The 23,452-nt window shown below is 38.2% G+C and overlaps 1 protein-coding gene across 3 annotated transcripts in view; it reads left to right on the forward strand.

Moving 5' to 3' along the window:
- The first annotated feature begins 7,803 nt into the window (after positions 1-7,803).
- Positions 7,804-23,452, forward strand: part of ampd2b (adenosine monophosphate deaminase 2b) — a 134,138-nt gene continuing 118,489 nt past the window's right edge. For 2 of the 3 annotated variants that reach the window (XM_039748572.1, XM_039748573.1), the window contains exon 1: positions 16,309-17,250. In XM_039748572.1, the coding sequence (XP_039604506.1) occupies positions 16,776-17,250 (475 nt within the window). In that variant the 5' untranslated portion in view covers positions 16,309-16,775. Of the gene's footprint in view, positions 7,949-16,308; positions 17,251-23,452 lie in introns of those variants that run through there. The other variant, XM_039748576.1, reaches the window with a different exon arrangement.

Genomic DNA, 23,452 nt, shown 5'->3' on the forward strand with positions numbered 1-23,452 from the left:
AATCGGGAGGAATCCACCAGGTGGCAGTGCTAGATATCATTACGGTGAGAATAGGTTTGGCTTTGCTGTGTTGTGAATTGCATAGAACACCCATTAAATTCCGATGACATCTTACCGTAATATCTCTGAAAAGGATGTTTAATGATTAAATCCATCAATCCAGGGATGCGCCCATTCCAGCAAGCACTGGGCACGAGGCAGAAACAATCCCTAGACAGGGCATCAACTCATCGCAAGGTGAATACAAGCACACACACACACACTGGCATCATTTTAGTGTCACCAAATCTGCATATCTTTGGAAGGAAAGCGGAGCACACTGTGGAAACCCAGCAGGAAAACATGCAAACTTCAGGCAGGGAATACCAGCGACGTGACTCCCTAGTGCGAGACAGCAGTGCTACCGCTCAGCCACCGTGTCACCCCATGTGTGTAATTATTAACAGTATTCATTATTTAAACAAAATGAACAATTTATCTGTAAAATGTAACATACATACTTTAATGCATGAAAGTGATATCAAGTATAAATCTAAGGATTTAGAAATGTGCAGAGAGTTATATCATACATGTAATGTGTTCTTTGTGGTCACATATTGCTGTTTGCCGCTGCTGTCACATCAGGAGGAAGCCCCAGAAAAAAAGACAGCACAAAAGATGGTATGTGAGACTTTTAAAATGTATCGTTTAATTATGATCGGGAATACGCGACGCTTGAATATACAAGCACCATGAATGCATTTGTATGTTTTTGCTTCAACACATCGAACCATTCATCAAACATCGAAGCACGCACATCGATCCCATAGGATCCTAAAAGCGGCTTTCTGTCACATGCAGATAGTAACCAGAGACTCTGACATCACATTCCAACTTTTAGCACACTGCGCCCCTCGACTTTTTGCTGATACTGCAACTCGCACACGCGTCACGTTAATTTCTGAGGACCTGCTAAGAGGACGCTTCAAATGAACGCTGGAAACGCGTGGTAGCCCTACTTCCCCAGCTGCATAATGGAAAGTATAGGCTTCTGTTCTTTCTCATCTAATTTTTAACATCTTAAAAGAAACAAACAATTAATAAAGGAATGAATATAAATTTTCAAGAGAAAAGATTAATTACTTTATTGTTTATGTGTGAACCAAAAGAAACTAAGCTCAATATTTTTATTTACATAAAAAAAAAAATTAAATAAACCTTAAACATGTGCTTGTTTTTAATGTAAAGTATGGACAAAGTCTGTACCACTAGTCCATTATAAAGGCCATTATCAATTGATGGATGCACAGTAACACACCTCAAAGAGAAAGTGTCCTTAGATACAAAATGCAAAATCAAAATGCAACATGATCTCATCAAGTTAATGACAAATAAAGGGAAAAAAGTAAGTTAAATTATTTTTAAAGAAATAAAATATTAGAAAATTTCCAAGACACACTAACCTACGGTACTGAAATTCCCAACAATAGGACATTTGCTGTATGTCCAAATGTTAGCATGGTTTTATGTGCTGAATCTTGTCTGTTATTGTCTTAATTGTTAGGTTAACTAGCAACTCTTTTTTTGGACCCTAATAGGTGAGTGTATCCTGTGATATTCTGGTGCCCCAGGTTGGCTGCTAGATCTCCTTACAATTCCTGAAAAGGATAAAGCAAGTTCAGTAATGGAAAGGTGGACAGCACAGAGATATTTTACTGCAAATGTATCTTATTACATTGAATTTTTTGATATCTGGAAATAGTACCTACTTCTGTAGAATAGGGTGTTTATTTCTTGGCAAAACCCTTCTTTGATCAGCAATCCTAACAGTGCTTTTCATTTTTTAATTCTTTATTTAATTTATTTATTGATATTAATTTTAATTAGAAGCAGATAACATTCCTTACAACTAAGTCAAACTTAACAAAGCAAACAAACAAAACAAAATTCAACCCCCACCCAAGAGAAAGAGATCCAGCATCCAGCATCCAGCATCCAGAGCTACTCTATAAAAGGAAACAAGAAAGGGAGAATACCTTTTTCCCCAAAGTAGAAATTTATTCTAAAATGTTATTGATTAGATCCTGTCATGTTTTAAAAAATGTTTTGAACAGATCCTCTAAGTGAGTGGGATTCTTCCAGCTGAGTAAGATAAGTCTATGTGCTAGTAATGTAGTAAAGGCAATTAAAGTTTGTTTGACCTTCTCCATTTTAAGCCCATTTGGGAGTACACCAAACACAGCTGTTAATGGATTAGGAGGAATTGTGGCACCAAGGCTGTCTGATAGGTATGCAAAGATTTTCTGTCCAAAATGTTGTTGATTTGGTGTATGCCCAGAAAATGTAGCCCAGTGAGGCTGGAGCTAGATTGCTACATTCATAGGTTGAATCTTGTCCTGGAAACAATTTGAACAATTTTAAATGAGATAAATGTGTTCAATAAAAGATTATAAGTTGTATGACTGAGTGCTTTGCACATATGGAGCTAGAGTGTATTCTGTACATGGATGCCTTCCACTCCTTTCCCCAATGTACTTTGGGATGTTTGAGAGGAAGGGACTTTAAAATATTTTTACAGATTGTAGAGATGCTATCTGATTGTTCAAGACTGATCAGTATTTCTTCTGGTATAGAACAAGTTGGGAGGTGAGGAAAATTGGGCAGGTTCTGCTTAGCAAAGTTTCTAGCTTGAAAGTAGTGGAAGAAATGTGTTGATGAGAAGCTGAATCTGAAGCATAATTGTTTGTTGGATGCAAAGACATTATCTATGTACAAGTCTCTAAGTGTTTTAATCCCTGACAATTTCCAGACATTAAATAGTGTATAAGTTTGAGAGCGTAGAAAAAGGTGGTTGTCATGTAGACATGAAACAGATAAAAGCTTCTCTGTCTAAAAGTGCTTCCTACATTGGTTCCATATTCTGAGAGAATGAAGAGCAATTGAATTATTACTGTATTGACTGTAATTGGTATTAATTGGGGCACAGAGTAGGGAAAATAAAGAAGTACTGCAAGATTTTATTTCTATTTCAGACCAGGCTTGTATAAATTCATCGATTTGTGTCGATGTCCAGGTCTTTATAGCTTGTATATTTGCCACCTATTAATAGTACTGAAATTTAGGTAGTGCCATACACCCTTCTGCTTTGGGTCATTGTAATGTTTGGATGCATGAATGTTTTAATTTCCAAATAAATGGAGTTATGATTGAATCTAGTATTTTTAAAATTATTTGTTAACATACAGTATATGGGAATGCTTTGAATTAGGAAGAGAAGCTTTTGAGGGATGGCCATCTTAAAAATGTAAGATGGAGGGTAGACTATTCATATCTTGTTTAATTTTTTCGATGTAGACAGCAAAATTTTGTTTAAAAAGAGCTTTATATTTGCTTGTGATATTTACCCCTAGATATTTAAACTGATCTGCTAAAATGAATGAGAAAGTATCCAGTCTGACGTTGTGAGCTAGAGAATTTACTAGAAAGAGCATACTTTTATTCAAATCAATTTTGAGTCCAGATATCTTTAGATAATCTGCTAATGCTTTTAGGACTGTTGGCACAGAATTTTGTGGGTCAGATATATACAGTACCATATCATCTGCATATAGTGATATATTCTGTTCAAGTCCTCTGAGAATCTCCTTTATCTCCGATGAATTTCGAAAGTTTACAGCCAGTGGTTCAATGGCGATTGCAAAGAACAAAGGTGATAAGGGGCATCCTTATCGAATACCATGTTCTAGTTTGAAGTAGTCTGAAATAATGTTGTTTAACACAAACTGAGTCTTCTGGACTAGATTAAAGTAGTTTGATCCATGCACATATGTTTGGGACAAACCCAAATTTGTGCAATGTGGTGCATTGGTAGTCCCATTCAATCATATCAGATGGTTTTTCTGCATCTAAAGATAATAAGATCTCTGGGGTTTTAGAATTAATCTGTGAATATATTATATTAAACAAACGTTAAAGGTTAGAAGTTAAGTGTCTGCCTTTAATAAATCCAGTTTGGTCTTGTGATATTTCAGAAGGAAGCACTTTCTCAGTCCTTCTGGTTAGAACTTTGGAGATTATCTTAACATTGTTATTCAGAAGAGAAATTGGTCTGTATGATGCACATTGCAATAAGTTCTTATTTTTCTTAGGAAAGATGGTAATTAATGCTTGGCGAAAGGTTTGAGGTAAATTTTTTGTTGTCTTTAGCTTCTATAAACATTGCTAATAATAATGGAGTTAACTTATTTGAATTTTTTTTTTTTAATTCAATTGGGTAACCATCAGTGCCAGCTGCTTTCCCACTTTGAAGTGAGTTTATAGCATGATCTCTTTACACATCCCTTTCAAATACAAATAAAAGAGCCACAAGTCTTCAGTCTTCTACTGCCTAAATTATCAGACCTCACTGTTCTGCATATACAGAGAGTCTACAAATTAAGACTAATAAAATAACATTCTTTCTCAAAAATCAATGCAATTTAGGGTTGTGTGGTTTGGGCAGAACCCTATGTCACTAGTACTGGGTGCAAGGTAAGAAACAGCCCTGAGCAGAGTTCAGTCAATTGTATGGCCACAAACCCATACCCAAATAATACAGGAATTGACAGTTAACCTAAAATACATGTGCTTGTGGATATGGGAGGAAAACGTGCACAAAAATAGGGAGAATGTATAAATTCATGCTAACAAGAAACAGACATTGGATTCAAAGCAAGGATTCTGGAATCATGAGGCTGCAGTGCTAGCAACTGCAATGCCATCCCTTAAGATTTATGCCTTAACATATTTTGACATTTATTTTGTTTTTACTGAACCCTATCACAAAAGTTAATTAGATGTTCAACATAAATTCAACCGAGATTAAATTATTTTGAACTGTGTCCCCCCTCCTTTACTGATTTTCTAACTTTGAAGCTATGAGTTTTCTTTTTGGATTCTGCTGCATGGGCATTTTTTTGATAACCATGTCTTGTGCCATTGTGATGTTTGTTGAGATGTCCAGATGGCATTTTGCTTTCCTGTAAAATATTCTAGTAAGATGTGATTTGTAGTAGAACTGGTGACAGCTAAACAGGACCCGAGGAAGGTTGGCCAGTCCAAGCAATCATTCCTGCACCATCTAGCCCAGTGTTTTTCAACCTGTGGGTGGCTCACAAGTTGCAGCCAAATGGTCACCAGCCTAAATTATAAAAAAAATAATAACATTTTCAGCAGCCTTAATCGCCATTATATCTACACACTTGAAAAACTAACGCCTAAACTCTGAAGGTGAACAACTGCCCACTCTTCAGTTTTACATATGTTCATAATTGCACTTATGAGGCTCCCCTTTCCTCAGAAAAACAAACGTGCTTAAAACTCAGATCGAGATTCCCAAGAGCACAAAGCAAATGACAAACATACTACCATATTTCATCAATCTACACTGTTATTAAATGTTACAGTAGAATATTTTGCCTAATGTTATCACCGATCAAAAACAGATAAAACTGTGTCCAGAGGCGAAAATGGTTTAGAACCACAAATCTAGACCCACCAAAATCAATGGAGAGTCTAAGGGTGGCTGGCATTACATTTTATTAAAGGAATGTGTTTGATTTTTTGAAAACATCATATCTTTCATTACTGTTGACCAGCTTCACTTTTGTCTCACCTTTGTTCAAATTTTATTTGCTGTAATAATGAATAAGGAATAATGGTAATGTGTTCATTGATTGAAGTTTCAAATTTTAAATTGGTTGCTGACCAACTGGTCTATTAGCAGATACTGTGGTGGCCATGATTTTATTCATCCATCAAACTGTTTCTACTTTGCATTAAAGAGTTACACGCAGTCAGAACTAATTCCAGCAACACAGGATGCAATGTTTCTACTAGCACAAGACATGACAAAGGGATACACTAATGCACACCCCTTCGGTTGGTCAACTGACATTCTAACATGCACATCTTTGGGATATGTCAGAAACCTAGAGCACCCAGAAAATACCAAGAACACATCGGGTATGACGCCACATCACCATGCATAGCTTGAAGTGATCATCTCTGTATGTTGTATTTATTTAATTAGCAAACTAGGGGGCTCTGCCCCCTGCTCACTTCGCTTGCTCACCCCCGGGTTTGGTTTACCAGTTATACAATTTAATGAGATTGTTATTTTCATGGGAATTGTTATATATGCATTATTTTCACTTTTACTTTAAAACTTTAGTAAAAACAAGATCAATTTCTTCAAGATCGCATTGAATTTTGATTCCGTGATTGGACTTACATCGTGACAATGCAACATATAACTGCCTGTGAGTGAATATCTTTTTTTTTCTCTCTAATAAATAAAATGACTTTTTTAAATGTTTGTCCATGCTCTTTCTTCTTTGCTTAGTTGTTGACGTGTCATCTAGAACGTATAAAATTATTGTCCTGATATAATTTAGAAGAGCTGAGAGTGCAGGAAGTGTGTCTGCCAAAAGCATTCACACGACAAAGAGCTGAGAGCACAGGAACTGTGCCTGACAAAAGCATTCACACAACTGAGGTTAGATGACCGTGGTCTTGTCTGAAAATAGTTTTAAGTAGGGCATGACTTGAAAGAATCTAATGGCAATAGTCACCGTCTTGCGGGACTTGCTTCCAAAGGTTGTAAGTATGGCATGATTTGAAAGAATCTCATATGAAACGTCTCCATTTCACGGGACTTCATACCGGACCTTTTTTTGGAATCTTTTAATTCTCGCTGGCAACACAAATTAGACATATCTACAAGTCTCTGACTTAAGTTTAAATCTGAACAATATATTTGATCTCTTTTCGCTGTTCCGTTATTTCACAGAGTAATAATTTCCATTTGTTTGCACTAATATGATGTTTACTATCCTTTTTTTGAGACTTTCAAATTTTCGTACTTCTGTTATCTCTAACCTGCTCTGCATGTGTACCATGTCAACATTTTTTAAATTCTTTACGGCGTTTTACTTTGTCATCTATTCTTTGCCTTTTATTTCCGGCCCCAGGCGTGGTTATATCTCTTGGCACAAAGACTCGTCTTGCCGGACGTGTAAGTGTCTCTCTGAGAAAATCATGTCTTGTCTCCTTCCAAGATTTTTTTTTTTTTATAATAGAGGGATAGATACTACTTTGATGGAGATTGACACTGTGGTATGAGCTGCTGCATCATGGATCCAGCACTCCGTGTTCAAATCCTGTGCCTGGTTCTTCACTTTCTGGAGTTTGCATGTTCTCCTTGTGCCCTTGTGGAGTTTTGTCCAAGTACACCAGTTTTCATTCCACAACCACAAAGACATTCAGTATGTTCTAATTTTGCCTATTGTGAGTAGTCCCAATGATGGACTGGCTAAAGATGCCAAGGTAGACTTTGGCTTCCAATTACCGTGGATTCATCCAAGTTAAAGAATGTTTTGTTATATTATTAGTCTGATGCCATATGCTGATCTCTTTTATTCCCTTATCCAGAGATGGTGTATCCAGATAATGGCAGTCATATAAAAATGTAATCTCAATATATTCATAAACATTTCAATTAGCATGCAGCTTATATTGTTTTAAACAATTACTTAGTTCCATCAAGATTAGAACAGAATGTCTCCTAAAAAGGAAACATCTACATTCTACCCAAATTCCTGTCTTATTAAGTTTAAAGCAGTACAGTGAGAGCCTTCAGTGCCAAAGTGGGACGTTCAGATCAGAGGGGATGTTTAGCATTTTTAGCTTTTTTTTAGCGATAGGGGATGGACTGGCCTTTGAAGCACATAAACTAGGTCAGCTAAAGAAATAAAGCCAGCCTTTATTCTCAGAAAGAAAAATAGGCAACCCTTCTCTACTACAGCTTGGTGGGGCAAAGCAGGATAAATTTCCAGATTGGCTGAATGAGGTGCTAACAGACGAAGCCTCAGGAGAGCACTAATTCTTTATCGGGTCTAACAATTCACAGAAAGACTTTTCCTTTTCTAAGGTAAACATTTCACTGTTTTCTAGCAAAATGGGTTTAGGAAGACATGCTGTATGAGTATGTATAAACTGATGCCACTCATTTGTTATCCTGTAGGAGGATTCCATATCACATTTTGAATCATTTCTGTTTGGTGCAGTTGGTTAAAGATTTGTTAAATATCATAAACTATTTGGGAAATTGACAATTAAGTATTTCAGCACTGGAAATATGTCTACATTTGCAGTTGCCTATTGAAAGTTCTCCATTTTTAAAAATAAAAAAATCCATCTATCAATTTTCTATACCTGCTTAAGCACATTATAGTATCTTTTTGATTTTTTTTTTAAATATCTGTGCTCTTAGTAATTCTATTTGGAAATAGGCCCAATTCTATTGTGCATATGTATTTTAGATAAATGGGAAGTTTGAGTGTATCACTTGATATAGTAATTAGTTAAAAGAATGAAAATGTGACATTTATAGGAATTTCTGCAATAGTTATCTGCCTGCTGTATGTGTATGGTCACTCAGGGATGTCTGTTTAGCCACTGCATTTGTGCAGTATTATGCAGCTTCTCAGAATTGGCAGAATGGGGCATCACAGTTGCACAGCTGCTGCCCTGTCACATTTCACAAGGTCACAAAAGAAGAGAGTAAGTCTAACAGTATATTATTTCAGTTATCAGGCTGAGATTAGATAAAATCAGACTACCAGGCCAAGACTACAGCCTGCTAGTATGTAATTATCTGATGCAATCAACCACCATGTAACTCACTCAAATCAAACCAAATTGTGATAGCTACAGGTCGCTGAGATCTGCCTTTCTCAGACTTTGAAGAACTACATCTGTGAATAGCACTGGTCAGCAGTACTGTATAACCAACAAGCGGAGGTTTTGGTCACTGATGTCCAGCAGCTCATTTAACCTAGCAATCTATCACTTTTAAAATATTGTGCATCAGCAGGTGATATTTAAAATAATGGAAATCTGAGAGTTCATATTTTAGGTCAGACAAAATCAGATACTCACGAGACTAAAGATGCGGATATGTGTGATCTCTCACAGAAAAATATGCAAGTGCTTGAAACTGGACAGTGCCAAACTCTTAAGATGTAATAAGATCAGACTCCAATACAATAAGGTCATGGCCTTTAGACCTGCCAGATTTTATGTGAAGTGTGTGGCAAGGAGGTGCATGAAATCAGACATTATCGGATACTAACTGTGTAACACAGCAAATCTTTCATATTTGATAGGGTCAGATTCTGACAAATTAATTCTAACAGTTATTGAAATCTGTCAACATCAAACCCTAAAGGGAACTGAAATAATTTGAGTTCTGATAGAATAAAATAGTATTATGGTAAGGATGTGGTCTGTCTGTATTCGAGCACACAATCCAAATCTAAAGTAGTACAGGTGCTGGTCATAAAATTAGAATATCATGACAAAGTTGATTTATTTCAGTAATTCCATTCAAAAAGTGAAACTTGTATATTAGATTCATTCATTACACACAGACTGATGTATTTCATATGTTTATTTCTTTTAATTTTGATGATTATAACTGACAACTAATGAAAGTCCCAAATTCAGTATCTTGGAAAATTAGAATATCAATTAAGACCAATGCAAAAAAGGATTTTTAGAAATGTTGGCCAACTGAAAGGTATGAACATGAAAAGTATGAGCATGTACAGCACTCAATATTTAGTTGGGGCTCCTTTGGCCTGGATTACTGCAGCAATGCGGCGTGGCATGGAGTCGATCAGTCTGTGGCACTGCTCAGGTGTTATGAGAGCCCATGTTGCTCTGATAGTGCCCTTCAGCTCTTCTGAATTGTTGGGTCTGGCATATTGCATCTTCCTTCTCACAATACCCCATAGATTTTCTGAATTGTTGGGTCAGGCGAGTTTGCTGGCCAATCAAGAACAGGGATACCATGGTCCTTAAACCAGGTACTGGTAGCTTTGGCACTGTGTGCAGGTGCCAGGTCCTGTTGGAAAATGAAATCTGCATCTCCATAAAGTTCGTCAGCAGCAGGAAGCATGAAGTGCTCTAAAACTTCCTGGTAGATGGCTGCGTTGACCTTGGACCTCAGAAAACACAATGGACCAACACCAGCAGATGACATGGCACCCCAAACCATCACTGACTGTGGAAACTTTACACTGGACCTCAAGCAACGTGGATTCTGTGCCTCTCCTCTCTTCCTCCAGACTCTGGGACCTTGATTTCCAAAGGAAATGCAAAATTTACTTTCATCAGAGAACATAACTTTGGACCACTCAGCAGCAGTTTTGTCTTTAGCCCAGGCGAGACGCTTCTGACGCTGTCTCTTGTTCAAGAGTGGCTTGACACAAGGAATGCGACAGCTGAAACCCATGTCTTGCATACGTCTGTGCGTGGTGGTTCTTGAAGCACTGACTCCAGCTGCAGTCCACTCTTTGTGAATCTCCCCCACAGTTTTGAATGGGTTTTGTTTCACAATCCTCTCCAGGGTGCAGTTATCCCTATTGCTTGTACACTTTTTCTACCACATCTTGTCCTTCCCTTCGCCTCTCTATTAATGTGCTTGGACACAGAGCTCTGTGAACAGCCAGCCTCTTTAGCAATGACCTTTTGTGTCTTGCCCTCCTTGTGCAAGGTGTCAATGGTCGTCTTTTGGACAACTGTCAAGTCAGCAGTCTTCCCCATGATTGTGTAGTTTACAGAACTAGACCGAGAGACCATTTAAAGGCTTTTTTAGGTGTTTTGAGTTACTTAGCTGATTAGAGTGTGGCACCAGGTGTCTTCAACATTGAACCTTTTCACAATATTCTAATTTTCCGAGATACTGAATTTGGGTCTTTCATTAGTTGTCAGTTATAATCATCAAAATTAAAAGAAATAAACATTTGAAATACATCGGTCTGTGTGTAATGAATGAATCTAATATACAATTTTCACTTTTTGAATGTAATTACTGAAATAAATCAACTTTGTCATGATATTCTAATTTTATGACCAGCACCTGTAAATCTGTAGGACTGTGTAATGTGGAAGCACATGTTATAGTGGGCTCAAGACTACACATTGTCTCAAATTTGACTGCATCATGTTAAAGCTGTTCTGACTGCAGAAACAAATATAAGGAAGTAAATCTGTAAATGCTTGAAATTTAACATCGCCAGGTTCAAAATGAATAAAATAGTGTGCTGCTCAGATTGGAGAGGATTAGCTTCCCAAGAATTAAATTTGACATAACAACTTCTTAAATCTGTTAACATCAAACTCCAAAGGAAGCTGAAGCCCCCATGATCTGATAGGATCAGACACTTGTATGGTAAGGTTTTAGATTTCAGGAATAAATCATCCAAAATATTTCTGCAGACAATTTTCTCCTTGGTGCAGCAAGACTGCATATATTTGAAAAACAATTGGATCAGAATTAATGATACTAAAGCTGTAGATCTGTGGGATTGTGGACTCTTTTACTCCAAGAGAATAAATCAGCAGTTGTTGAAATCTGACAATGTCAGGCTCCAACAAAAAACAAAAACCTCTTGTGATATGATAGGATCGGCCTCCTATAAGATAAGACTGCAGCCAGCAGATACCTGAGGTCTGACATCTCCAAAGCCAGACTCTGATTTAAATTGGTTGCAGCTCACAGTGCAGCTGAAAGATTGAGATGTAACATATTAGCCATCTGTCCATTTTCTTACTTGCTTATCCACTTCATGGTTGTGGGAGGACTGAGCAGCATTGGGCACAAGACGTAAACCATCCCTGTACAGCATGGCAGTCCATCCAAGGCTGCAGTCACTCCTACCGAGTAATAAGTAAGCTAAGCTACTACCCGCTTTTGGTCAGTGAGATCCAAGCCCAGCCGGAGGAAAACACTGAAAAGGGATGCGAGGCCCAAAATAATTATAATTATTTTCACAAAAAGAATAGAAATCATCCTGCTGTTTACATTTACAAATTAACCTAACATGAATGTTTTTGCCGTAGGAAAACCTGTTCAAAACCTCAAACAGACAGAAAGAATATGCAGACTGCAGAAAGGTGGTGTTCAGGCTGGGATTCAAACCCAAGTGCCTGTAGATGTGAGGCAGTAGCACTACCCACTGCTACTTTACCTTCTCTTTAACATTTCAAATACTACTAAATGATAAACAACTGAAGACTGAAATGTTAGTGAGGCTGCCAGACATTTTCACTTGGCATACTCTGTGCTGATGTGGTCACAACAGGCAGCTGATCCAGAAGTTCTACATGGTAGGAAAGATGTAATGTTGTTCAACTTACAAGAAGGATTTCAAGTTATAAATAACCCATAGTTAAGCTTTCAGAATTTTAGAGGGGCAGCTCATGTTGCTTTTGCTTGCTAATCCTGCCTGATCTGTGTTGAAAAGTCTGCATTTGTGCCAGCACTATCAACATTACTATACTTTCTGAAAATAACTGCATAGGTTAGTTCAAACAATATACTTGACAAGGTCACTGACATGCTGGACATACAATTGGACTGACAAAGATTTATAACTGGCATGCGTAACTCTTCCACGAATACAAGAAAACATTATAATCAGAGAAGAAGATCACAGCATGCCAGTCTCATTCTCTTTACCACCAGCTTATTTGGTTCCACGGCTGAATGTCTTCTAATGGATCTACCAGTTTTGTGCCTACTATTAGAAATGAGGGGTGTGTACTAAATGGTTTGGGAAAGAGCAGCAATTCTTTTTTTAATATTGTTTCCATCATTACAAGCTAATGGTGCTCGAGTCTACATATAACGGTAACCATTATCGTAATGAACGACTGTCCATGGTGGGGACATTCGCGGTAGGAAACATTTAACATGAGCATAACGCCTGAGGACCGAAACGAACTCGAAAGAATATGTAGCAATAATGACCCGCCTGGAAGTCGATCCCTCATAGTTCGAGCTTCAGAGACGTAGCGCTAACTATACTATACGGCCGCCCTCCGTGATAAATATATAAACGCTGCTCAAAATGTTATTAAACAAATCTTTAATATAACTAACATCGAGAAGTTGTCCATTCTCGAGCCCAATTCAATATCGCGGGTGTTTATCCCAAAAGCAATGAGGGTACCCCTTCATCGCTGGGTATACTCTCTCACACTCCCTAATTAACCCAGAGAACTATTAAACTAACTTAGACATTGTTGGTGATATGTCTGGAAAACCGGTGTTGCCGAAAAAATAAACCGCGCACACACGAGGAGAATGTGCAAACTCAACACTGTTACTGAGCTACAGTTAAAATCCAGGTTTTATGGAACTTTGAAGTAGCAGCGTAGAATGTTGCATCTCCCTTACACAAAAACATTAAATGATATTAAGTGGGTATCTGGATTAAAAGAACTACTTAGAATGCAGAATAAGCTCAAGAATTATACTTAACCATTTTTTTTTGTTCGTACAATCAGTTATTTCTTTGCTTGTATTTCTACATTTTTATTAAATATTGATTAATATCCGTAATTACCTGGTTGTCATGCGGGTTCCGAAATTATTTATAGACTGATGAATGGATACTGTTTCATTAAGGATCTATGCACTGTTAACTAATAATCTAACTTTAACTTTTGAAATTAAATTAGGCTAGTAAAGCTGTTTTCAGAAGACTGAAAACTGACAGGCATGTTGAAAATTAACACTGCAAAAAGTGAGTCTCGCTCTTCTCATTTCAACTACCATACATCCGCAGTATGCAGCCTGTTTAATATGCGGCGAAGCACCCGGAGGATTCTGCGCATTACGCACTCAATCTTTCAGTCCGCTGTGCATGATAGACAGTCATTACAACCAATAACACAGCGAACCGGGCAGAGGGCGTTCACCATTAACCTGTTGACACTGCTGCCTCTGTTCAATTTCATTTCTGTACAAAAGTCCCCTTGGTCCACTCGTTCTAAACCCTCTGCCCACCCCTTCCGCTATTTCAAATCAAACTAAAGAAAGAGAGGTTACTGTATGATCCTATAGTTACCACTTTGGACTTTATTGTTATTCTAAGGTGCGTTTGTCTGCAGTAGAATATATAATAATGAAAACTGGCCGAGATGTAGAGTTCACGTCATTATACATCCGAACAGTTGTAACAAGAAACTGTTAAATAAAAAGACTTATACAGGCACCATATGGCACAAGACAAACCCCAATTCTCAGCAGAGCAACATTCACATAGGGCCCACTAATAACACAAACCCACACTCATTCAGATAGGGTCGGTTTAGTCAATTGAACCTAATATGTATATCTCTGGATGTGAAAATCTGAAATACATTTTGAAAAACAAACAAACATATGGGAGAATATGCAGACTACACACAGGCAGAGCTCAGGATGGGAATTGAACCTAAGACCATACACACAAAAAGTTTACACTTTTAAAATCTATTTTCTCTGCCTGCTTTTTCCTTTGCCAGTAGTAGTAGGTGTAAGACAGAAACCAGCTGTTCACTTAATGCAAGACTATTGCAGGGTACATTTGCTGTACATATGCAGAGATAATTACTTAACAGCACAGCAATTAAAATTTTTCATTTTATCTAATATGCACATTTTTAGAACAAGCAAAGGAATTCTTGTGAACTCAGCAAAACTGTACAAACCCCACACAGTCAGCTCAACTAACCACTCCCTTATTGCTCTATCCTGGAAGATGGAATCCTATCCAAAATCAAAATCTGCACACTCAAAAGCTAGTAAAACACACATTAATGCAAAACAATTTATTCTTATCTCTCCAAAAAAATCTGTTTAACTCCAAACCTCACCACAAAACATTCCTAACAGTAATTTTTTTTTGTAATATGCGATTCCAAAATGAAATATTATTTTCTGCTGATTTTTATCCAGCAATCAGCATACACTTTATCATTAATGTGCAATTTCTGAAAATGCATTACAGTGAGAGATAAGTATGAAAGTATTATATTACAAAATTATGTGAAATCCTTTGGCACAGTAACCAACATAAAAGGCACCATGGTAATAAACTACTTTGATTTACTGCTGAAGTAAGATATAAGGGTCTTAATGGGTTTTAGAAATAAACTTTAAATCCCTTCTTCTGTTAACAAGTAAATATACAGTATGATAGTGTGTGGCAGAAGTCAAAGCTCTATCCGTACTGTACTATTGCCCTTATTTGTTATGCCCTTACCTACATGCTCTTGCAATGTTTATGAGGTACTAGTTTGGAAGATGTAAGAGATATAGATTCTAGGGCCATTAGGGTGGCCAAATGTATACAGTACTTGAAGAATTACATTTTTAATTACATCACGGTATAAATTATATGCACGCGGGACTGATTTCCCTAAAATGTAGTAGACAGTGCCAGCTGAGAGGCATTCATATTTCAGCATTATTTCAGATATGCTATATGAAAAGGAAATCTATAGGTTATGTTGCCATGTTCTAGCCTCATCAGAACTCCTACATAATTATTCTTCTTAATTATCACAAATCTTTAATCGAAGGCCAAAATAGAATAACTGCGGTTTAACTGAATTCAATTCAGATTATTTGTGTACAGCACTAGTGTGGTGCTGAGGTGTCACCTGTTGCATGTCTGCAATTGGGTCCTAATTGGGATCATGAGGTGGTTCGTCATGTGGTGGGCGAGGCAACACACTGTGTCAGTGCATGGTCCCAACCACCACCAACACCACTCTGAGTGGACAAACCTAAATGGCTACGGACTTGCTTATATAAAACATCAGAAGTAAAATACAAAAGCCATGCAAAATATACACATCATCTATTTTATAACAATGTTCAGATGGCTTCAGTAGAACATAGTCTTGTGTTACATTAGTTGAACACCTGCACATAAATGTCATATTATAAATGTATAAAAAAACCTGATAAGATGCTTGATGTAGTGGTTAGTATTCTGTATAGATTTTGCCTTACTGTGTATTACTTCAGGCCTCTTAGTTTTAGTCCAGTGTCCCAAAGCAACTCTAAACTGGTATTTTATAAAATGTCCTGAAATTCCTTGCACTCTATCCAGGGTTGTTTCCTGCTTTGCTGTGACCTCAGGCATACACATAAACATAAGAAACATTACTGCATCTAAAAATTCAACAATCAGTTGTTCGTCTGACATGGCTTAAATGGGGGTCTCTTTTCCACTTAATAACCCTGATATCTCTTATACCAGTGTGGGAGGGAGTCTATATATATTGCAAAATTTGGGCATCAAGGTTTGTCAAGAATGACATGAATTACCCTTTAAGTGCCATTCTGGCTGCTTATTTTCAGGTGCAGAAAGTAAGTTATATAGTCTATGCTGCTTTATTGCCAAATTAACCAACCAATATTAAAATTTTTGCTTTTTAATCAGCAAAGCAATCTCCTTTGCATAGTCTTCCTTTTCACATATACCCTGACGAGCTACCGTACATTCACCTCTGATAAAAAGTCAGTATTGACAAACTTTACTGACAAGTGTTAGCTCTCTGCCATTGTGCACGTGCAGGCTAAATGCAGCAGCTCGCAGTCCTAGCACTGGGCTGACTTACACCCGTGAAGCAGTCCATGCTGCTTTTCGAAGCGGTTGTTTATTTATAAGCAGGAATGTTGGAGTCAGAATGCGAGACTTCTGTCGCCTAGTGCTCTTCTGCGATAGTGACAGTGTCAAACACATGCGCGACACATCAAGAAAAAAAATCACCGTTTTAGAATTGACTTCTTTGTTGATTATTGGTATTTTTTTGCTGCGGCTCCTTTCAAATCGCAAGCTCTGTCACATTTCTACTGGATCTAAAAATAACAAACTGTGTTCGTACATGTGCCGCTATCCCGGCTCCGCGTTATGCTAACTTCTGTTCTTCTGCGCTTGACGAGCGTGTGCGGCGTTAATGTTCTCTTCCAGGTGGGCCCACGGTTGCCAAGGCAACCGAACGGGCTGCGGCCTAGCTTGGATGGACGAAGCCTAGGGCTCTCCTGCGGTGCGGCCCTACGTTGCTTTATTATATCTCCGGGCGGGGAGGGGAGGAGCTTCCGCTCCCCTCCCGGAGCGGGCTGCGGCAGGAACTTTCCTTGCAGCCCCGCATCGAGCCCACGCTGCAGTAAGAGTCCCCTCGGAGGTTGGCCAACAGTACCGACGGGCGGCGGAGCTGCCTGGTTTTGCTTCATTCCCTGCTGCGCCTTCTGCAGTCTTGAGTCATCTCCGCCAAACCGCAAAGCGAAAAGAGGCAGCAGAATGTCAACAAGCCCGATCACCGCCAAACAGAAGATGAAGTCGCCCTTTCGGAAGAGGGCTAGTCTGCAAAATGCATCCCCCTCTGGTGAGTACCAGCGGAAACAAAGGCGCTGTGGTTTGACGAATTAAGAGGAGCCGCCGTCACTGAAACACACGTGCGCTGTCAGAGCAGCCTGAACTAAGGACGGCGCAGGTTCAAAAGATCGTACTATCTGATCGGAGAGCTGAGCAAACTGAACATCTGATCAGTGCACCTCTCAGTACTTTTAACATAATTAGTAAATAAATGTGTAAAATAACACATAATATACATTATTTCAGTTATTTTTTGACTAATTCCCTCGTTAAAATAAATACTTTTTAGAGTCGAGTAACGGAAAATATGGGGTCTCTCATGAAATGAATGAGACCGATTGAAATGATCCAGACAGCCGCAATGGATGTATTGACGGGATTCACAGATGGCACTTTACAAGAATTATTCCAGTGTTGGAAAGATCGACACGTAATAACAATAAACTGAAATGTCATTACATTTATTTCATAAAAGACCTAACATTCTTATAACCAATACATATAGTATTGGTAAAGGTTATACATAGTAATGTAATTTATAGTATCTACCTGTTGCACATCTCCTTGCAATAAACGATGTATCTTATGCACATACGATATATTCTATAGTAGTAAGAATGTTTTCCTTTCGCTGTTCCTTGTCAGGGGAATCTCAGTTTATTTAACAGTCAGAAATACAAGTTGGTCGTGAATTATTAATTTAGAAATTATCAGCACGCACATTTTTAGGGCTATATGATTTTGTTTGAATTAACATGTCTGAATTTTTCATTAATAAAAAATGCTGTTTTTCAAGTAATGTTATCCTTCTACTGTGATGCCTATCTGAATATTAAATAGTGTTTTATTAAAGGTGTTTATTTATTTATTTGATTGGTTGATATTAAGTTAGATTATCCGTCTTTTTGCCTTTTTATGAATCCCCACCCCCTTTCAATTATCTACAGTACAGTGTGGCATCCCTAATTTCAGTTCTCCTTTTTTGTTTTGTGGCTTTGCACTCCTCAAGGGCATTTGTAACCTCATTCCTCTAGATGTGTCCCTGGTGAGGAAGGCTTTTAAGCTCTGACCCTTTCTCCTTCACTTGAATTCAGCACAGTGGTAATGCTGAAGCAACCAACATTGCAGCTGGTCTTTTGCATTCTACTTTAACAGGACTAGATTCAACCTGTCCGTATGTACATATTGTTTTGTAGATGTGACAGTGTAGCAACCACTACTACATGCATTTTTTAAAGTTTTTTTTTTTTGTGTGTAATACTTGATAATGGTCATTACTCTCTGTTTGTAGTTCTACCAATCCATTGCTTTCCTAACAAGGACACAGAGTGTTTATGCTACTCATATGCTGCTGATCAAAAAAGCTATGCAGGACAAAGTGTGCTGGAGAAGGTGTAAAAGGTCATGGTGTTACTAAAGGTTACTTTATTTCTGCTCAGCAGCACTGAGGTACAATTTTAAAGCAAAAGTAATACTTACTAAAACAGTACTCAGGGAAAAATTATATCTCATCAGGCATAACAATTCAATAATGGGTTGTGGTCATATGAACTGCCTGTGGTCGCAGTTGGTGGTATCACCAACACAAAGTACAGTGCGTGGCCAAAAGTATACAGGTACTAGGTGCCCCTCCAAATTATTGAATTCAGGTGTTTCAGGCACACCCATTGTTAATAGGTGCATAAAATCAACCACATAGCCATGCAGTCTCCATTGACAAACATTAACAGTAGAATGGGTTGTACTGAAAAGCTCAGAGACTTTATAATGGTTCTGTCATTGGATGCCATCTTTGCCACAAATCAGTATGTGAAATTTCTGCTCTCTTAGATCTGCTCCAGTCAACTGTATGTGCTTTTATTATAAAACCAGTAACAGCGCACTGCACACTTGACTTGAGCATTCATAGTTTTCTTACTCTCTCTCTGTACGTTTAGCACTCGTCTGCTCAGAGGTTGATGTGCTTGCTGCTCTCTCAGCAGCTCTTCTTTTCTCCACCCTCGTGGCCCTCTTCTTCTCTTCTTTTGTCGGCATCTTTTCACATTAAAATTGATTAAGTCAGTGTTTGTGTTGTAATTACTTAGTATGTTTTTTTTAATATTTCACTGCTGGCCGCTGCAGAGAGTTGATTCTGCAATAACCTAAAAATAAAAAGAGGAGTAACCTTGGAGGTCAATCATCACCCGGAAAGCGGATAGTAGATGTCACGTAGTATATGTGTGCCAAATTTCAGGTTAATAGGTCAAACGATTTGGGAGCTACAGGTGATTTAAAATCCTGGACAGACAATAGAACAGCCAAAGTAGCGTATTATGTATAAAGATGGAATTGTGTAGGGGCAAGAACTGCTCAACCACACCACACAAGCTCACAGATTGAGGCTGTCAAATGTGTAACATTCACCTATCGTCTGTTGCATCACTCACAACAGAGTTCCAAACTGCCTCTGAAAGCAACATGAGCATAAGTACTGTGTGTCGGGAGCTTCATGAGATGGGTTTTTCATGGTCAAGCTGCTGCATGCAAGCCAAAGATCACTGCACACAATGCCAGGTGTTGGCTGAAGTGATGTAAAGTACAGTATGCCACCATTGGATTCTGGAGCAGTAAATATGCGTTTTCTGGAGTGATGAATCATGTTTCACTATCTGGTAGTCTGGTGGCCAAATCTGGCTTTGGCGGATACAACAATAATGGTACCTTCCAAAATGCATAGTGTATACTGTGAAGTTTGGTGGAGCATGGATAATGTTTTGGTTTTTTTTTTTAGGGTTGGAGCTAAGCCCCTTGGTTCCAGTATAGGGTACTGCTAATTCTACATCAAACAAAGACATTTTAGACAATTGTGCCATTTCATATCTGTGGCAGCAGTTTAAGGAAGGGTTTTATCTGTTCTGGGTTGATGATTTGAACAATGCTCAACATCAGGTCCATAAAGATATAGTTTGACAAGTTTGATGTAGCGGAACACGAGTGGCCTGCAAAGAACCCTGCCCTCAATTGAACCCTGGCCCTATTCAATACATTCTGCATGAATTGAGATGCTGATTGTGAGCCAGATATACTCCTGCAACATCAGTACCTGACCTCACAATTATTGTTTTGGCTGAATGAGCACAAATTCCCACAGAGGTACCGGAAAATCTTGTGGAAAGCATAACCCAGAAGATTGGCACTGTTATAGTCATATGGAGAGGAGGGCTTAGGAGTGACACCTCCATATTAATGTCCATGGTTTTGGAATTAGATATCCAACAAGCTTATATAGGTGTGATAGGTGTCCAAAACCATTTTGTCATGTAGTGTACATAAAGGCTGTTGTTGCTATCATGAGAAGCTAGGAATGGTAGGTAGCAAAACATGTTGCCAGTTTGGAAAGCTCATTGATCCTGATTGAACGACAGCCCTTACAGCCTACTGCTCCCTGGATTCAAATTGCAGAATTTCCATGTAGCTCAGAAGCTAAAAAACACAAAGTGAAAGCCCCCAAAATGATATATTTTCTTTTAAGACAGACACATAGCTTACTGTGTATATTCTGTCAGCACTGATAACTTTCAATTCACCAGTAAGGTAAAAATGTTATAAATAACATCACACATTCAAGCACAAAGCCATAGGCTTATAAATGACTGGTGTAATATTAATCCGTAATTCATTTTGATTCTTCAGATAAGATCAAGCGAAGCTATCTTTTGATCTGTCCTGGGAAATGCAGAAGCATGACTTTGGACTGTAGTAATTAAATAATTATAGCAGGTGAATTAGAAACATCATGGGACACATAGCTATTCAATAAGATAGTTAGGCTTACATTCCACATACAAACAAGTAATGGAAGTTTACTAATACAGTTTGAAATATGCCATTATTCTGTGCATTATGCACATTTTTCTCCCTCTGTTTATTCTTAAATTGAGAACTATAATTCTGCAGTTTTCTTGTAATACGCCATCTTGAAGGAAAAACTGAGCAGCACGGCTGAGTAAACATAATGGTACTCAGCTCAAGCACTTCACTGTATACAGCATATTAAGAACACTCACTTTGCTTTTTAGATTTTTATTATTCATATTTTATTATCTTGGTGATATCATCTTTTGCTTTTATTAGTTCAACACTGCTTTCAATATTCCAACAGGTAGAGAGGTGAGGCATTTATACAGAAATTGAATAAATAAATAACAGAGAGAGAGAGAGAGTGGTTGAGATCATGTGATGATTACAGCTTGTTTTTGCACCCAGCACATGGCAAGCCTCCCAATTGGGACCCGAGTGCAGCCAGCCGTGCAACGGGTAACACCTCAGCACCACACTGGAACAGTGTGTAGTTTTTTTACAGTGGCTGGAGAAAAAGAACAACAAATTACAATTGGGAGGTAAAATGAATTACAGCAGGTTGTACATTGAATTAACGTTTGTACAATATGCCACTTCAGAATATAGGATTTAATTGGATTTTCCCTGTTCTGTCACCAGATTACCTTTATGTCTATGTCAGTAATTGTTTTTCTGTTTTATTGTTATGAAGACTATACCATTCATTGCACTTTGGACTGTTTTATTTACTCAGTGTAAGGGTCTGTGCAATTTAGCAGATTTCTGCTTGGCATGCAGGTACTGTGCCATCTGAATAGCAACAGCAGACTTTCTAAGAACAAGTCATATGCCGACAAGTGTTTGTAAACATCACACATACTGGACTGGGCACACTTGGTGTCTACTTTCAGGGTAATCTGAAACTTATGAAAACATGATTTACAGGTTTAACTTGGAAGTCAGAGCAGGCAGGGGAGAAGGTACTGCTGCATGCTTTTAATGACAAGCTTCAGATTTAAAGGCCATCACTGCTTTCTGTTGCATGAGGTCATGGCTTAATTTAGATGTGAGAAATGTGCAAAATATTTGTTATACCTTCTAGCAGGAATAACATTGTTAGCCCTGTCTGGAATTCTGACTTATGCTGAGTCTGTTTTTTTTAGCTGTCTGCACATTTTGTGATCATTTATAATAGATATTAAGTATATTTCTGGTTTTTTGATTGCCAGAATTAATGTGACCATTTTCATAAAATTTTTCATCTGTGTTGAGAGTTTGATTACCTCTGCAGTGACACTCATGTCCCTGGTGACTCTTCCTATGAAGTAAGTAGAAGGGTTGGGAGAGCATGGTGGGTCACGAGGTCGCTGGAAAGGGGTGTGTGGCGCTCCCAATATCTTTGCAAAAGGACGAAGGTCCTAGTCTTTATAGTCCTGGTGCTTCCTGTTTTGCTACGATTTTCATGTGACCTGAGACCAAGACTGGACTCCTTAGGAATTGTGTCTTTTTGGAGAATCCTTTGAAATTGTATCAAATGAGCAGTTACTCATGGGGTCCCGAATGAGGAACACTACCTGCATTGTGAGGGAGTGTCAGTTACAGCACTACATCTATGTTCTGCGATTCGCCAAAGGTGATCCAACTCGCAGGATCCTCATTGTTGAGGACCTGAGCAGCTGGACCAGGCGATGGGGATACCCACGTAACACTTGGTAGCGTCAGATAGAGGGTCATTTTTCTAGTGTGGTACTGGACTGCGTGTCTGCCTGGGGGGTTGCCAAACGGAATCCCAAGCTGTTTTGTCGTGTGGTGGGTGCAGCAACGTGCTATACCAGTGCATGCTCCCCAACGTGACCGGACCAGAGCAGTTTTGAATTTCTATAGAGGTGAAATCACATTATACCATAAAAATTTGGAGACCTCACCAACATGTTGCCAAAACTAAATGCTTGGTGTGTTGGTAAATGGTATATGGTGCTATGGATTAGTAAGATGAAATAAGAAAACTGAAAACATTGGGGCACATTGTTTTTGCATATTTTTATAATTTGTTTAGTTGGCATCCAGTTTAATCATTTCACTCATTTAATTAATCTTTATTAAATGGAGTTTTTTATATTTATTCAACCAATTCATGTTAAGGATGGTTCTGTTTCTTTATTACACAATTCATTGCTACCATCCATATTGATTTATTATATTATTTAAAAATGATATATTATTAGGTTTATGACGTACCTAGTAATCTATTTTTTGACACACACATATGAGGATGTGCTGATCATTCCAGTTGGCGAGCAGAAAACAAAATGACCTAGACTCAGTTTTAAGAGAATGTTCATGTAGCATACAGTACATCACTCAGTGCAAGGAGTTGACTACTTAGCAATTGC

This window comes from Polypterus senegalus, chromosome 3, assembly GCF_016835505.1.
Source record: "Polypterus senegalus isolate Bchr_013 chromosome 3, ASM1683550v1, whole genome shotgun sequence".
Classification (NCBI taxonomy): domain Eukaryota; kingdom Metazoa; phylum Chordata; class Cladistia; order Polypteriformes; family Polypteridae; genus Polypterus; species Polypterus senegalus.